This window comes from Oryctolagus cuniculus, chromosome 18, assembly GCF_051225735.1.
Source record: "Oryctolagus cuniculus isolate XC-2025 breed Fujian yellow rabbit chromosome 18, ASM5122573v1, whole genome shotgun sequence".
In the NCBI taxonomy this organism is placed as follows: Eukaryota; Metazoa; Chordata; class Mammalia; order Lagomorpha; family Leporidae; genus Oryctolagus; species Oryctolagus cuniculus.
Window position 1 is genome coordinate 27,323,877 of NC_142884.1, and position 16,701 is coordinate 27,340,577.

The following is a 16,701-nucleotide window of genomic DNA, read 5'->3' on the forward strand; positions in this document are numbered from 1 at the left end:
AGTGAGAGAGAGAGACAGAGAGAAAGGTCTTCCTTTGCCGTTGGTTCACCCTCCAATGGCCGCTGCGGCCGGCGCGCTGCACTGATCCGATGGCAGGAGCCAGGAGCCAGGTGCTTTTCCTGGTCTCCCATGGGGTGCAGGGCCCAAACACCTGAGCCATCCTCCACTGCACTCCCAGGCCACAGCAGAGAGCTGGACTGGAAGAGGGGCAACCGGGACAGAATCCGGCACCCCGACCGGGACTAGAACCCGGTGTGCCAGCGCCGCAAGGCAGAGGATTAGCCTAGTGAGCCGCGGCACCGGCTGGAACTCCCTTTAATTTTAACAGCAAAACCAGGAGTATCGTATCACTATTTATGTCCCATTAACCATAATGTAGTCACATGGCCTTGTGTGGCTGCAAGGGAGGCTGGAAATGCAGCCAGAAATCCTACCACTGTGGAAGAGAAAAATGGATGTTGGGGAGCAATCGACAGTGCCTGCCACAACTCAGGTGGGAAGTACCTAGTTTTTTTAGGTTATGGCTGAATGTGTATTGCTTCATGTACACTATTATTCTTGTTTCATTGATGATAATAAACCCTTAAATGCAGGCAGTGTAAGAATGATGAAGAAGCTGGTGTGGGGGAACGGCTTTGGGCTAAGAAGCAGAACCAGAACAAGTCATTGTTATTAGTATCAGCCAAGGGACCAAGCTCAAATACTTGAGCTCTTGCCATCTACACGGAAGACCCGGCTATAGCAGGCATTTTGAGAGAAAGTCAGGAAATGGAAGATCTCTGTCTCTGGCCTTTCAAAGGAAATACAAAATTAAATCAATCTAAAAGATATCTGGGGGGTGGGTGAGTGTTTGGTAAAGTGGTTAAGAAGTTGCTTGGGGCACCTACATGGCATATTGGCAGCTTTCCTGGGTTCAAGTCCTGGCCCCACTTCTGACTTCAGCTTCCTGCTAATGCACACCCTGAGGGGTAGCAGTGATGGCTCAGGGAGTTGGGTTCCTGACACCCATGTGGGAGACCTCAGTGGAGTTCTGGGTTCCTGGCTTTTGCCTGGCCCAGCTCCACCTTTTGCAGGCATCTGAGGAGAGACAGAAGTAGATAGAAGATCTCTCTGTCTCTGTCTTTTGGTCTCTGTAATAAATTTAAAAAACTAAATAAAAGTATCTGATCAGGTCCTAAATGCAGACTCCTAATTGTAAGCCCCCCCAACCCCAACTTCATAGAAAAAGAGATCTTTTTTATAAATGGAAATCAAGTTTTTTTGGGTAGGTTTAACCACAAGAATCTCAGTGACATTTAGCAACTCAGTTTGTAGGTGTTAAATGTTAGGGTAGATCAGCTGAATGGGGCTGTGTAAATCCAACCAACTGTATAGGCAAGATTCTCTGTCTTCTTCTTTTTTCACTATTTAAGAGGCAGAGGGGAAGGGTGAGGGGATGAGGGGAGAGGGAGAGAGAGAGGCAGAGCTCCCACCCATTGGTTTGCTCCCCAAACGCCTGCCAGGCTGGGGTAGTCTGGAGCCAAGAGTCTGGAGCTGCATCTGGGTCTCCTACATGAGGACCCAAGTAATGGAGCCGTCACCTGCTGCCTGCCAGCGTAAGCATCAGCAGGAAGCTGGAACTAGGAGCAGAGCCGGGACTCGAACCCAGACACTTCAGTGTGGGATACAGTGTTCCAAGGGGAGTCTTAACCTCAAGGCCAGTAGACTGGGTTAAACAAAAGTGCCGATTTGTGCCCCCCACCCCGCCCCATGTTTGCTATTTTCCTATCTGATCACAAGAACGTGTGCAGGTGACAGCCTGGGCCTGCAGGGCAGCACAGAGAGGCTGGCACCTGGACAGGCTGTGGGTTCATTTCAGAAGCATCAACTGCTCTGCAGCAGACTCCTGCAGATGAAACGTCCTTGGGAGACAGCTAGGAGCTTCCTTGTGAGAACCGTGCACAGTCTGGGACAGACCATTTCATACCTTCTCCAGGAGCTGCCTTTCTAAAGCAGTCCCACGCACAGCACGCACTCCCATCCAGCCAGCGGCGGATTATACCGCGTGTGCACAACCCAGGGTAGGATTCTCTTTCTTAGGGCCTGAGTTTTGCTAATGCAGCCAGCTCTTACGCTTACTTGGGAAAAGGGCCATTTCTCATGTCTTTCTTGTATCCCACATGGCAGGTGCAAATAAGCCCTTACTGGCAGTTTATAGGTGCAAAAGAAGAATTCTGTATCAATGATTACATGAACTGAACACGATGGAACCAGGGCAATGTTTTAGCACTTTCTCCTGGACTGTTATTTTCTGAGATGTAATGCGAACTGCGTACGATGTTCTAGGTGCTGAAAAAACAGGTTTGTCTTTTTTGGGTATATTTTAAGGCTGATAGGTTATCTCGAGTATCCTGCCTTTTTTTTTTTTTTTTTTTTTTTTTTTTTTTTTGACAGGCAGAGTGGACAGTGAGAGAGAGACAGAGAGAAAGGTCTTCCTTTTTCCGTTGGTTCACCCTGAAGCCAGGAGCCAGGTGCTTCTCCTGGTCTCCCATCAGGTATCCTGTCTTTTAACACAAACCCGTGTGATTCGAAGGTTCCTTTCCAAGGTTGTTTAACTCATAGCTCTGATTTACAAAGGCAGTTTAATTTTTCACTCCTCCTAGTTAAGGATTAAACTATGAGATCCACCATTGTCCAAGCTCCTACATGGCCAAGCCCTTTATATCCAGGTCTGTGATCTTCACAATAACACTGCAAGGCAGGCCTCTTCATCCATTTTACTGATGAAGAATCTGAAGTTCAAAAACACTGCCTGCCTCCCCCCAATCACATGGCTTTCTAGGACTGGAACCAAGCACTGCCCAGAGCTCTCCCAGGACTTTGCCAAGGTGTTTTGTAACTATCTCACTGAATCCCTATAACTACGAGCTAGGTCTCATAGTATGGATTTTACAGTCATCATCATCATCATCATAAAAAGCCAAGAGAAAATAACAGAAATCATGAGAGGTTACAAAGAAGGCCGAAGGCCATGTCCCAGAGCAGCCGGGGCAACCACACACAGCTTGTGTGCAGCGCCTGGTGGTCTGGACACCACACATCCTCCCCACCCCCTTGCTTCACACGGGACCCGGTGCCTGCTTTCCCATCAGGAAGATTCACGCTTGTTCCTCGGCTATTACAAAGTAATTTTAACAATTGTCAGACAACACACTGGAGCCTTTCTCACCAGCATCTGTGCTCAGGGTTGCTCCAGGCAGGCCCAGGTGCTGAAGAGCCGCATTGGGAGGAATGGCAGCACAGGCTGCGGCTCTCAGTGTGGGGTCTGGGACCATCGCTCCAGGGGGCCTCAGCCTCACCGACAGTCTTCCTGCTTCCTATGCAGAGAGGCTTAGAAAACGAAAATAACGCTGAAACCGCTGGCTCCTACAGTTGTTAAATATTTCATCGCCAAACTTTTTTTTCTTTTGCACAATGCTAGTTACAGGAAAGCAGAAATACAGTTTAAGATGTGAACCACATCCTGCTGTACTTTTTCTCTGACATCCTGAAATAGCATTTTCTAACACCTTTTGTGGTTGGAAATAAGGAATTTAAATAGGACTGCAGATATAAACAAAAAGAGCAAGATGTGGATTGATGTGCCTATTTCAGTAAAAGGCAGCCACATCATTTCTGAAATATGGTTACTAAAATTAATGACAAGTAGACAAAAATTCAGAAATGTGCAGTGTAGTGACAATAAGCCTTAAAATAACACTAGTGCTCGCGAAAAGCCTGAAATGAGTAACTTGCTTTGTTGAAGGTCTTTTTAGGTCACAGTTTCCTACCGTGTACGCATTTACAATTACATACTCCACAACTAGTTTTAAAGACCACACTGATTATTGGTATTGGTGGCAAGAATGTAATTATATTCTGTTTTACCTTTTAACACATGACTAAGCTGAGAAATCGTAACAATGAAATAGGTGGGTCTGAGCTCATGGCCAAGGAGTCATTACTTTCTGGTATCTGCAAATAAAATTCTATCTAATATGTAGAATTATTTAAAACAAAAGGCCCCAAGTACCTCAGTATTACCATAGAAGTACCTGTTCTTACATTCAGCTTTGCAAACTGTTACAGAATGGCACCTTCAGTATCTGGATTTAAGTAACACAGCTGGTGTAACTACGGTTGAGTTTGGAACTCAAAAGGCACCAATATCAGACAGTTTTACTACATGGCAGTAAATTTATACTAGGGGCTGGCCTTGTGGCATAGTTGGTTAAACTGCTGCCTGTGATGCCAGCATCCCATATAGGCGCAGTTTCAAGTCCTGGCTGCTCTACTTCCAGTCCGGCTCCATGCTATTTTTTTTTTTTTTTTTTTTGACAGGCAGAGTGGACAGTGAGAGAGAGAGACAGAGAGAAAGGTCTTCCTTTGCCGTTGGTTCACCCTCCAATGGCTGCCGCTTCTCCTGGTCTCCCATGGGGTGCAGGGCCCAAGTACTTGGGCCATCCTCCACTGCACTCCCGGGCCACAGCAGAGAGCTGGCCTGGAAGAGGGGCAACCGGGACAGAATCTGGCACCCTGACCAGGACTAGAACCTGGTGTGCCGGCACCGCAAGGCGGATGATTAGCCTAGTGAGCCGCGGCGCCGGCCTGGCTCCATGCTATTGTGCCTGGGAAAGCGGCAGCAGATAGCCCAAGTGCTTGGACCGAAGCACCCATGTGGGAGACTTACAAGAAGCTCCTGGTTCCTGGCTTCAGCCTGGCCCAGTCCTGGCCATTGCGGTCTTTTGATGAGTGAAGCTGCGGCTGGAAGATCGTGGTCTGTCTCTCCCTCCCTCTCTCTATAACTCTGCCTTTCAAATAAATAAATACATCTTACAAAAATATTTATATTAGGGGCCAGCACTGAGGCATAAGGAGTAAAGACACCGCCTGCAGTGCCAGAATCCCACATGGGCAACCGGTTTGAGTCCCGGCTGCTCCACTTCTGATCCAGCTCTCTGCTGTGGCCTGGGAAAGCAGAGGATGGCCCAGTCCTTGAGCCCCTGCACCCACATTGGATCGGCTCAGCTCTGGCCGTGGCAGCCATCTGGGGATTGAGCCAGCAGATGGAGGACCTCTCTCTCTCTCTGCCTCTGCCTCTCTGTAACTCCGTCTTTCAAATAAATAAACAAATCTTTAAAAAAAATTTATATTAGGCCGGCGCCGCGGCTCACTAGGCTAATCCTCCGCCTTGCGGCACCGGCACACCAGGCGGATTCTGTCCCGGTTGCCCCTCTTCCAGGCCAGCCCTCTGCTGTGGCCAGGGAGTGCAGTGGAGGATGGCCCAGGTGCTTGGGCCCTGCAGCCCATGGGAGACCAGGAGAAGTACCTGGCTCCTGCCATCGGATCAGCGCGGTGCGCCGGCCGCAGCGCGCTGGCCGCGGCGGCCATTGGAGGGTGAACCAACGGCAAAGGAAGACCTTTCTCTCTGTATCTCTCTCTCACTGTCCACTCTGCCTGTCAAAAAAAAAAAAAAAAATTTATATTAGATGACTAAATTTAAACTTAATTCAAAGGAAGCTCTACTATAATACATCTTTTTTTTAAAAAACCGATTTTTTCATTTATGTGAATAACAGGGAGAGAGAGAGAATGAATCGATCTTTGACCCCAAATGCCTGAGTCATCATCTTCTGCCGGCCAGGTGCATTGGCAGGGAGCTGGATCAGAAGCAGGGAGTAGTCGGGACTGGAGCCATCACTCCCAATATGGGATGTGGGCAGATTAAGCTACTGTGCCATAATGCCTGTCCTTATAATAATACACTTTTCTAAGATAAACAATTTAAATAGTGTTGCAAAAAAACCTGATTAAAAAAACCAAAGCTGTCATTTTTTAAATAAACACTTCATGATTCAAACGATAAAACTAGAGAACAGTACATTCTCTTATTAATGTACTAACAGAAAAATGAGGTCTGTAGTCCCCTAACAGTACTCAAACTGGATTTTGCTGCATATGTAGGACTCTGGAAATGGTTTAAGCATCTCACATCCATTTGGATCCTGTGATATACAGCAAAACACTCCACCTAAGTCAGTCTATCGTATGGCACCAATTAAAAACAGAAACTTCTCTAGGAATTTATAGGGCCAAAAACGTTCTCATTTTACATCCTTGCTGATTGATTTGGAAGAAATCTGTGCAGGAGAGTACTGTGACTTTTTCTTAGCTCTGCCAGTTTAATCGACAGCTCTAATTCAGAGCCAACTACACCCTCCTCCTCACCCGTGAATTTGGCTTTAGAGTCGCACACGCTATTCATTATAAAGAGGTGCACATCTCAGGCTCTTTTCTTACATCCTGGGTTACTCAAGTCACTGGTCAGCCCAGTTGAATGCATTGTTTGCTGTGGCTCCATGGTGCCACGGTTTACAGATGCAGGTGGTATGACTCCATCACCAGTGGTAGTGCCACCCACACTGAGAGGGTGAAGCAGGTTGTAAGGAGGAAAACAACACTTTTTATAGTAGCATTATTTAACTTATTTTTATGCATTATTTATTTACAACCTACAGAGAGACCTCTTATCTACTGCTTCACACCCCAGTGCTAGAAGTGGTCCCTAGCTGGGGCCAGTGCCAGGAGCCAGGGACTCATCCCAGGTCTCCCTAGTGGGTAGCTGGAACTCAGTCACTTGAGCCATCATCACTCCTCGTAAGGTCTGCATTAGCACCAAGTTGGACTCAGGAGCAGAGAAAGGTTATCAAACCCAGGTACCTGATAGAGGATGCAGGCATCTTGGCCACAAGGCCAGACGCCTGCTCCTTGTGTTGTTATTTTAAACAAACTGTGTTTGGCTTCAAATATCAAGAGATTGATGAAACAGGTTGAGGTTGTAAAGTATGGGTAAGAGCTGCAGAAGACTATGTGGACTATAAAAATGACAGAAGAGGAAACAATATAATTTAGTTACAAAATACTACTATAAAAAGCTTTCTTTATAAAAAGCTCTTTTCTTTCTGGTAGCTTTGTGGGCCATACAGTTTCTGTCACACAATTACTCAGCGCTGCTATTATACCTTGAAAATAGCCATTTATGATACAAATAAGAGAGTGTGGCTGTCTTCCAATACAACTTTATTTACAAAAACAGTGTGGTAGGCAGAATTTGAAGCGAGGGCCATAGCTGGCAAATCCTCCTTCTAGACCAGCACTGTTCAAGAGAAATATAAAGTAAGCCACACATGTAATTGAAAATGTTCTAGTAGCTACAGTGAAACAAAAACAAACAGGTGAAATTAATTTTTGTGATATATTTTATTTAACCCAATGTATCCAAAATATCATTTCAACATGTAATCAATATAAAATACTATCAATGAGATGCTTTACATTTTTTTTGTACCAAGTCTTTGCAATTGTGGTATATTTTACACTTACAGAACGTATTAGCCATACTTCTAATAGCCACATGTAGCTGGTGGTGACCAAATGGGGCCACAGGTTCTAGCCTTTCCATGCTAGGATTGCTAACTAATTTGGCAGTCAGGACACAGTGATGAGATTTTGCCTCTAGGGGGCACAGGACAAGGAATTACAGCTTTTGGGAAACAAAGAATTTGGCCTTGGTCACTTTTAAGCTGAGGTAGCCCAGGATTCCAGGGCACAAACTGATAATCAGACCAATGATCCAGTCAGATGATGCTAGCGTCACCTGCCGATGCAACAAACCTCACATCGAGAGACTTGGTACAGACCACAAAATGACCAAAGTGTGAACACACTATTGTCATCTCTGGCCTTCAGTAAAGAACGCTAATTGTCATTAGCAGAATATTCAGTGTGTGATTTGGAAAATAAAATGTAGACCTGTATAGGAAGGAAAAAAATGCTTCGAATTCATATTGAACTTTTAAAACGATGAAGATAACTAGCTTTCTCAATTATCTTGGTATAGCACAGTTCAATGCTGGTCAGCAACAGTTTAACAAATTACCAAAAGGTAAACAAGGCTCAGCTTACCCCCCGGGACGCTTTTAATTATTGAAACACAACTTCCTAGGTAATCAAATCAACATTTCCAGGTTAGGACTGGCTATGAATCACTATTAATAAAACTTAGAGACCAGTATTTTTAACAAAAAATTTATTACCAAAATACAATATTAAAGTCAATACATGACAAACTCCTGTAAAGCAAAATAAATTATTCTAACATTGTACAGTATTTCCAAAGGTAGTTAGAGAAGCGCTATGGACTTTGCCTCACTGTTCTGAACAGATGAACTGTTCTACCATGAACGCAATCCTAGAGGTTCAGCTTTAAGGCATGCAGCTTGATGTGCAGGATAATTTTACAAAATGCAAATCATCCTATTTTAATAAGATACAGTGTCAGAATTAACTGTAGTCTTTACATGTCAGTGTTCCAGAAATTTTTATACTTTGGCTATAGAAGCAATGCCATAGTGTTACACAATACTTATTTCTTAAAAAAATACATGTATTCATGTCCATGAATATCAAACTCAAATTTCTATTAAATATATTTTATAGAATATTACTTAGAGCACCTTGCTGTACAATAAAAAAAGATTAAATAAGTGTCTATGAAAACTAAAAATATAGTAAGTCTCAATAGAGAAGCCTGCTTGTCTCTGTCAAGCCAAGCACACTGCGGGAAGACACAATGTAAACATGGATGCCCACCATTTGTTTCGTGAGAAAGAACAGAGAAAACTATGGAATCACCAACGCTACCTTAGATAGGATTAAAGATCTAGAGAAAGGCTTCAGTCAGTGTCACTACGTTGCACTGTCTGCGGTCTACAGATCAGATGGAAGGTAAGCACGGTACTGCGGGAACACTGGGGACTCCAACCATGTGCTTGTTTATTAAGACCGGGAGTAAACGACAGAGCTCTGAAAAATATCTCATAATGATCAGAATGCATCACCTTTTCCCTCGCCAGCGCTGCCTTATCCAGTAAGTTTCCTTTAAAATCGAACTTCACTATCAAATTCTGGAATTGTAGGTGTTCAGAGCAGAAAACAAATACAAGGAGCATTGGATAACAAAAGGTCTAACAGCAATAAATAAAGTGATATTCCTATAAAGCAAACTACTACTGATTATTTTAATAGCTATCTCTTTTACAATTACAATTGCATATTTAATCTTCATTATTACTTTAAGAAAACTCAATTGTTCGTGGTAGAGACACTGTTAAATTAAGGCTTGCCACAAAACAACAGGAAGGTATAGAACATTCTTGGTATATGATTCCTCCGACAGGCCAGGAGAAAGCTTTTAAGACATTCAAAAGCCAGAATTCCATGAAAGGTTAAAGGCTTTGAACCTGTGGGTTAATTTTCCCCCATGAACTAGGGAAATTTTAAATCCATGATTCCAAATGGAAAGACTTAAGTAGCAACCAACGGAAGTGGTTTAAGGAAATGGAAGAAAGGTAATTTAAATAGTCACACTATTGAAGTTTTGGGGATACTTTGGTTATTAGTATTTTCCAAATGATTACATAAAATGAAAGACAAAGAAAATTTATCAAACAAAATTCTTGTCAGGTTGTTAACTTCTGGAATAACAGATTTTATAAAGAAATAATGAGTCACAGTTATCAGCAATGAAAAAACTGGCCGACATGAGCGGCAATAACATGAGTGGTAAAAAATGTGACTCTTTAAAATACTTTATTTGAATTTGAAATAAATATTTCAATTCTGAAAACAGGAGAAAATGAATTTAAATCCAAATACAATGGATTTGGGGTATATAATTTAGTATATATAACTTCATGTTTTTTTTTTTTTAAAAGCACAAATCAGAAATGGATTGTTTCATAAATAAAAGCTAACTAAATCATAGAGCTGCAAAGTTACAATCAATTGTTTAAATATCATTAGCAAAATGAGATAAAAAATAAAAACAAATCAGACAATGTTTCAAGACACCTGGCCCCACTTAAATAGTTCCTAATACTATCTTTAAAATATTAATTCAATTCATAACTGGACTTTGGAAACAAAATGTCTACAGAGTTGCCCACTCAAAAAACTCTGTTTCGCACGTTCTAAGTTTAGCAGAGTCATGGCCTTAACTCTAGATGTTAAAAAATCAGGATTCAGAATATTCAGAAACTCAGAAATAGCACCGTGAAAACTGGCGCACTGGCCTTTTGACTTGTAGGTGAAGTTCACGTTAATAAACAATGCATAAATAAGTGAATACAACTACAAAAACAGAAACGACCTGTGTCTTTCACCTTTGGAAATAACTATAGTACAAAATGTGAAATTAATGAGATTACGTCTATTTGATGGCAAAAGCACTTTTAGTTGGTTTTTAACATGTCCTATATCATACTGGAAATTCCATTTGGAATTTCTTAGAAATCCTATGGATTTACTGAATGCTGTTTGTTGATTAAGTTTTTATAAAGAACCTGAATTTCTACTGTATTTTAGTCACATTTGGTTTCTCCTCTTCTGTTAAACATGACTAAACTAATAAACTCCAGGAAGGAAAATCTCAAGAGCAGCACTCATTTTAAAAGGCTCCTGAATTTTACCCCACATCCAGCTGATTTTCACCTTACGAGTTCAAATTATTTCTATGGGGCTGATGATCAAAAGCAAGTTTTCATACCCTGTTGCCTCAGCAGACTCTCAGATAACCAGCATGATCTCGTTTAGCCGAGAGGATTAGGAGGACCGTGTATCTAGGCAAAGCGTGCTGTGTCCCATCAAACACTCTGAAAAGAACCTGTGAGAAGTGCACTGTGCCCAGTGAATTACCATTTCTGTGAACTTGAGATCTGTTTCAAGTCTGATGGGAATTCACCTATTTCCTCCTTTGCCCATAAGAAATTCATTGTAATTTAAGACAATAATTTACTTCTTAATTGCATTGCTGACAGTCCAGATTTGGTTTAGAGGTCTCTCTTTTCCTTCTTTTTTTTTTTAGGCGTAAAGGGAGAAATCTCAGCTCGGGTAGAGGATTAATTCCTATAAATTGAGGGAACGATTTAAGTGGGTCATTTTAAAGCCCTCCGTTTCCCTGTCGACTCTGTCGGTGACACAGAAAGAAACCCTGTTCGAGCTGCCTCCTTCTTCTCACCAGAGGCCTGTCATCCTAGAGCTGGCATGTGAAACGTGAGAATGAAGAAAACGAGGCTCTGCTGCAGACTGCAACACAGATAGCATACATTTTAGAGCAACGCCTTGCAAAGCCCTTTCGTAACTCTTCTTGCATTTCTACACTACAATAAGCTTTTGATAATAAATACACTCGACACTAACATGGGTGATAGAGGGTTAATACAGGTTTACATTTTTGCTTCCTCCTCAACCTACTTCCCTTCACTGCTTACCCATCTGGAATTCATTTTACAACGGGTTTAGTTCCAAAGTTGCATCTGTCACTTCTGAAAACCATACCGACTCTTTTTTCTGTGTCTAGTAAATTAGCTACCTGACAACAAAGGTGAGGCTGTGGTTTAAGGGGATCCTCGTCTACCAAGTTCTTCTTCAAGTGATTATTTCCCCTAACTTGTGTTTACGGTTGTGTTGTGGTCCTTGTTTAGGATGATGTTGACAATCTCACCCTCATGCTCTTTCATATGATCCAAGAGATTTTCTTTGCTGGTTGACTCAAAACCACAAATACAACAACAGAAGAGTAAAACACAATACTCCATACCAGGAGGGGCAAGGTTGGAGTTTTTTTCTAAACTATATGAGGTATTATTTGTTGGGCTCAGTTTCTCATTCTCGTTGGGATCTACAACTTCACCGGGAGCCTGGGAAATCAGCTCTGAGGATGACACGGAGTTTTCTGAACTTCCAGTGACAGGGTCGGCTCTCTCTTCACTGCCGGTTAGAGTCTTTCCAGAGGATTTTCCAAGAACTCTTCAAAACAAAACATACAAAGCTTGAATGAGTCATAATGTCGGACTAGTGGTTTTAATCCTAGCTTTATCTATAGCAATAAAGGGAAGGGGTAGAAGAGATACCTGCCACTTTGGGAAATTGCGTCATTGATAGCCTTGTTCACTTGTTCGTAGTTGTAATTTTGGTCACTTGCATGCTTCCACATGTGAGACTTCAGAGAAGGAGGATGGCTGCACACGTAGCCACACAAAGAGCATCTGAAAGACAGGCATGCACAACCTTAACACTTCATGAGAGTCTCGTGGCAATTATTACATTTCAGATTGAGAAGCTACCGCATACATTAAAAAAAAATTATTTATGGGGTCAGGGCTTTAGTGTAGTGGGTAGAGCCGGCAGTTGCAGTGCTGGCATCCATCCCATACAGATGCCATTCGAGTCCCAGCTGCTCCACTTCTGATCAAGCTCCCTGCTAATGGACTGGGAAAGCAGCAAAGGATGGCCCAAGTGCTTGGGTCCTACTCCCACCTGGAAGACCTGAAAGCAGCTCTGGCTCCTGGCTTTGGATCAGCTGAGCCCTGGTAGTTGTGGCCATCTGGGGAGTGAACCAGTGGATAGAAGACCCTCCCCCCCCCGCCGTCTCCCTCTCTCTCTCTGTAACTATCTCTACCCTTCAAATAAATAAATAAAGAAATCAAAAAAAGATTTGTTTGGCCAAGCCAAAGCCAGGAGCTTCATCTGGGTTCCCCCCAGGCTGCAGGGGCTCAAGCACTTGGGCCATCTTCCACTGCTTTCCCAGGCGCATTAACAGGGAGCTGGACCAGAAGCAGAGCAGCTGGGACTTAACCGGTACACATAAGGGATGCTGGAGCTGCAGGTGCTGGCCCCGAAACAAACTGTTGCATATATTTGGGAACATTTGGTAAAATGTGAATTTCACAATGAAGCCCTTTAAAAGTAATAGACTATTTTTTAGAGTACTTTTAAATTTACAGAAGAAAATTGGTCACATAACAGATTTCCCATCCAGCCCTTCTACCTATTTCCTCTTATTAACATTGTGCATTAGTGTAGTATAATAGTAGAAAGTGATGAATCATACTATTATTAAAGTCCACAGCTTACATGAGCATTCTACCTGTTCTGACAAATGTGTACTATCACGAAGCCACCACTGGTCTTATCCTGAGGAGTTTCACTAACTTGAAATCTTCCACCTAGTCAGCCCTCTCTCCTTGTCCCAGTCCCTGGTAACCATGCATCTCTTTTTAGTATCTCCGTTTTGCTTTTCCTAGAATGTCATATAACTGGAGTCACAGCAACATGTATTTACAGCTCCTTTATGTTTTTAGTGGCTGAATAGCTTTTTCTTACTGCTGAGTAAGATCCCACTGTATGGATATACCACAGTTTATTTACTCATTCACCTGAGGAAAAACAACTTGGTTACCAGTTTTTTATAATCGTGAACAAAGATGATATAAACATGCATTTGCAGATTTTTCTGTGACTAGAAGGTTTCACCCTTTGGGTAAATAACTAGGAGCATAACTGCTAGACTGTATTGTAAAACTATGTTTGTCTTTTTTAGGAAATTGCAAATGTACTTTGCAAAAGACACTTAATTACAAACTTCATCAATCAGATAGCTCAACCGAATTCTTTCTTATACCAGTAAGCAATAACAAAGCATAAAGCAAATCAAAGAGTAAACAAAACAATTAGATAAGGACAGGTACTAAAACCTTACTCTCGCCCCTCGCCAATTTAACTTCATGACAGCACTAGTAGTATTCCTTTATTAAATGTCCTGAGGACCAGCTCCAACGCCAAAGGTCTTTGATCTCAAGAAATACCAGCCTAGATAAAGACAATACAGCAGTATTTTCCAGAGAACTCCTAAGAAATTCAACCCCAAAGATGCTCGGTGACATCAGTCAAGGAAATGCCCTGGATTGGCAGAGATGAGTAGGTCTGCTAAGATCCTTCACCATGTGGAGACAGGGAAAGCACAAGCTGCATGCATGTATACACAAGCATTGCAAAGAACAGTGTGGCAGCAGCTCTTAAAAACCTGCCACCCACAAAGTCCAGGTTTAGGTGTTCACGCTAAAGGCATTCTCAAACACACTCACAAAGACATGCCTATAAGAATAATACTGAGGCCATGCATAGTAAAAACCAAAACGAAACAAAAACCTATAACCAGTGTTCTTCCACAAGGATATGGAACACATAATGGAACATTATAGAGTGGTTGAAATAAAGAACTAGATCTACACGGATGAACCGATGTCAATAAAAGAAGCAACAAAAAGATTTGCTCTGTTGTTATTAATACACACATACACGTTATGTGTAAAGTTACTGAAAAAATGCCTAAAACAACACACGTTAACTTCAGGACAATGAGTTAGTGGGCAGGAAGAGCTGAAGATGTGAGGTTCTGGCTATTTCTATAAAATTTTACTTCTTTACAATGTGGTAAAATGTTTGAAATGTTTTATTCTTTTAATATTTTAAAAAATGCTATCCTATTTTCCTTAAGACTTTAAGGACAAATAAAATTACCACATTTATTACTGGCGACACACACAAAAAACTTAATTCATTTTATTTTGCTTACTCCCATTTAAGATGCATCAATTTTGTGACAAATCTCAATAAATGTGTTTTCAGCAGTATCTCCATAGAAGGGCCAGCATGGCCATCACTCTCAGCCCAAGCCATTAAACTGGGTGCCTGTGTATCACTGCACTGGTCACACCGTAGCCTGTCGTGTGGTTGCAGTCCACTGCTTAAGTGTTCTGGTATCAGCTCACTGAAAGGAATGCCAGCCTCATGCCGGTGTTGGGCACTCAGTCAACACTAAGCAAGAGAGGGCCCAGTCATTTCTCCCTAGAACTTTCACTAAGTCAATGCCTGCATGTAACTTGAGCCTGTGAGATAATTTATAATACCAATACTCTCCTATTTATGTCATGCAAAGGGAAAACAGACCTGAAATCTTGGTTGTTCAAATTACTTGTCTCCTCATGTATTCAATGCTGTTGCTCTGAAGCCTCACGAGAAACTTCCGTATGCAGAATGAACCACACTGCACAAAGGGTCCCCTGTGTGGAAGTCAGTGTCATGCAAGTAGAATTTCACACGTCATGAAAACCGAGGGAAAAACCCCAGCTTAAACAAGTGGGGAGTAAGAGTGGCTTTCAAAAGCTGGGCAGCAGTAGGGAGAGGGGGCTGGTACAAAACTACATCCAGAGCCAGCCAGGACAATTACTTCCTGGTGTCCACGGCACAGCAGAGTGACTACAGTTAGCAACACTTTATGGTGTACTTCAGAGTGGCATCAAGAGAGGACATTCTGAATAGTCGCAGCAAAAGCGCAGTTTCAGGTGATGGGCATGCCCACTACCCTGATTTGATCATTACACATTGTATACACGTATCAACGTATCACACTGCATCCCATAAACACATTTATTAAAAATAAAATAAAAAGAAACCCCAGAAATTTCAAATTTATCTTGTAAAATCTCTCCAATATTACTTAAACCTTAAGGAAAAAAAAGTGTTAGCCGGCGCCGCGGCTCACTAGGCTAATCCTCCGCCTTGCGGCACCGGCACACTGGGTTCTAGTCCCGGTCAGGGCGCCGGATTCTGTCCCGGTTGCCCCTCTTCCAGGCCAGCTCTCTGCTGTGGCCAGGGAGTGCAGTGGAGGATGGCCCAAGTGCTTGGGCCCTGCACCCCATGGGAGACCAGGATAAGTACCAGGCTCCTGCCATCGGATCAGCGCAGTGCGCCGGCCGCAGCTCGCTGGCCGCGGCGGCCATTGGAGGGTGAACCAACAGCAAAGGAAAACCTTTCTCTCTGTCTCTCTCTCTCACTGTCCACTCTGCCTGTCAAAAATAAATAAATAAATTAAAAAAAAAAAAACTGTTGAGCTATTCAATTAAGTAACTGCTCTCTTATTTTTTGAGTGGGGGAGAGACAAAGAGAGAGAAGAGTTCCCATGTACTGGTTCACTCCCCAAGTGCCTACAATGGCTGAGGCTGTGCTAGGGTTGGGAGCGGGGACTCAATCCAAGCCTCCCACACGAGTGGCAGGGACCCAACTGCCTGAGCCATCATCACTGCCTCCTAGGGTTCCCATTAGCAGGAAGTTAGAGCAGGAGCTGGAGCCACAACTCCAACTCAGGCACTGGGGATTTGGGATGTGAACAGCCTAGATCGCATCTTAACCTCTAAGGCAATGCCCATGCCTGTTCTTTTTCCAAAAACAGAAATGTTGGGGTGGACACTGGAGTACAGTAGGTTAAGTCAATGCTTGGGATGCCTGTATCTCATGTCAGAGTTCATGAGATTGAGTCCCACTTCTGCTTCTGATCCAGCTTCCTGCTAATGTGCCTGAGAGGCAGCAGATAATGGTTCAAGTACACCTGACATCCACGTGAGAGACCTGGATGAAGTTCCTGGCTCAGTCTTGGCTATTGTGGACGTCTGGAGGGTAAACTAGCAGATGGAAGATCTCTTTCCCTCTACCTTCCCAAATAAATTAAAAAATAGATAAACATTTAAAAAATCAAAATTACACTTCTCAATTTCTGAACTGTCATAGGTTTAAAGGAAAGTTGAGCTTTTTCTGCTTAACATGTTACATCCCTGTGGTATGTGTGCCATAAATAAGGAAACAATGTTGACATATTATTAACTGAAGTCCATACTTGATTTGGTTGTCCTGTTTTTTAATCTAATGTGCTTCTTGTAGTCCAGGATCTTACCTAGGATACCAGGTTACGTTTACTCAAATGTTTCCTTAAGATCTACGTTCTAA

At 42.8% G+C, this 16,701-nt stretch overlaps 1 protein-coding gene across 3 annotated transcripts in view; it reads right to left on the bottom strand.

The window, feature by feature from the left end:
* Window positions 1–8,092: 8,092 nt before the first annotated feature.
* The window catches only part of ZNF507 (zinc finger protein 507), a 38,520-nt gene continuing 29,911 nt past the window's right edge, over window positions 8,093–16,701 (bottom strand). For 2 of the 3 annotated variants that reach the window (XM_008274579.5, XM_008274578.5), the window contains 2 exons: window positions 11,991–12,125; window positions 8,093–11,886 (listed from right to left, as the gene is read on the bottom strand). In XM_008274579.5, the coding sequence (XP_008272801.2) occupies window positions 11,523–11,886; window positions 11,991–12,125 (499 nt within the window). In that variant the 3' untranslated portion in view covers window positions 8,093–11,522. Of the gene's footprint in view, window positions 11,887–11,990; window positions 12,126–14,868; window positions 14,982–16,701 lie in introns of all 3 variants that reach the window. The other variant, XR_016224488.1, reaches the window with a different exon arrangement.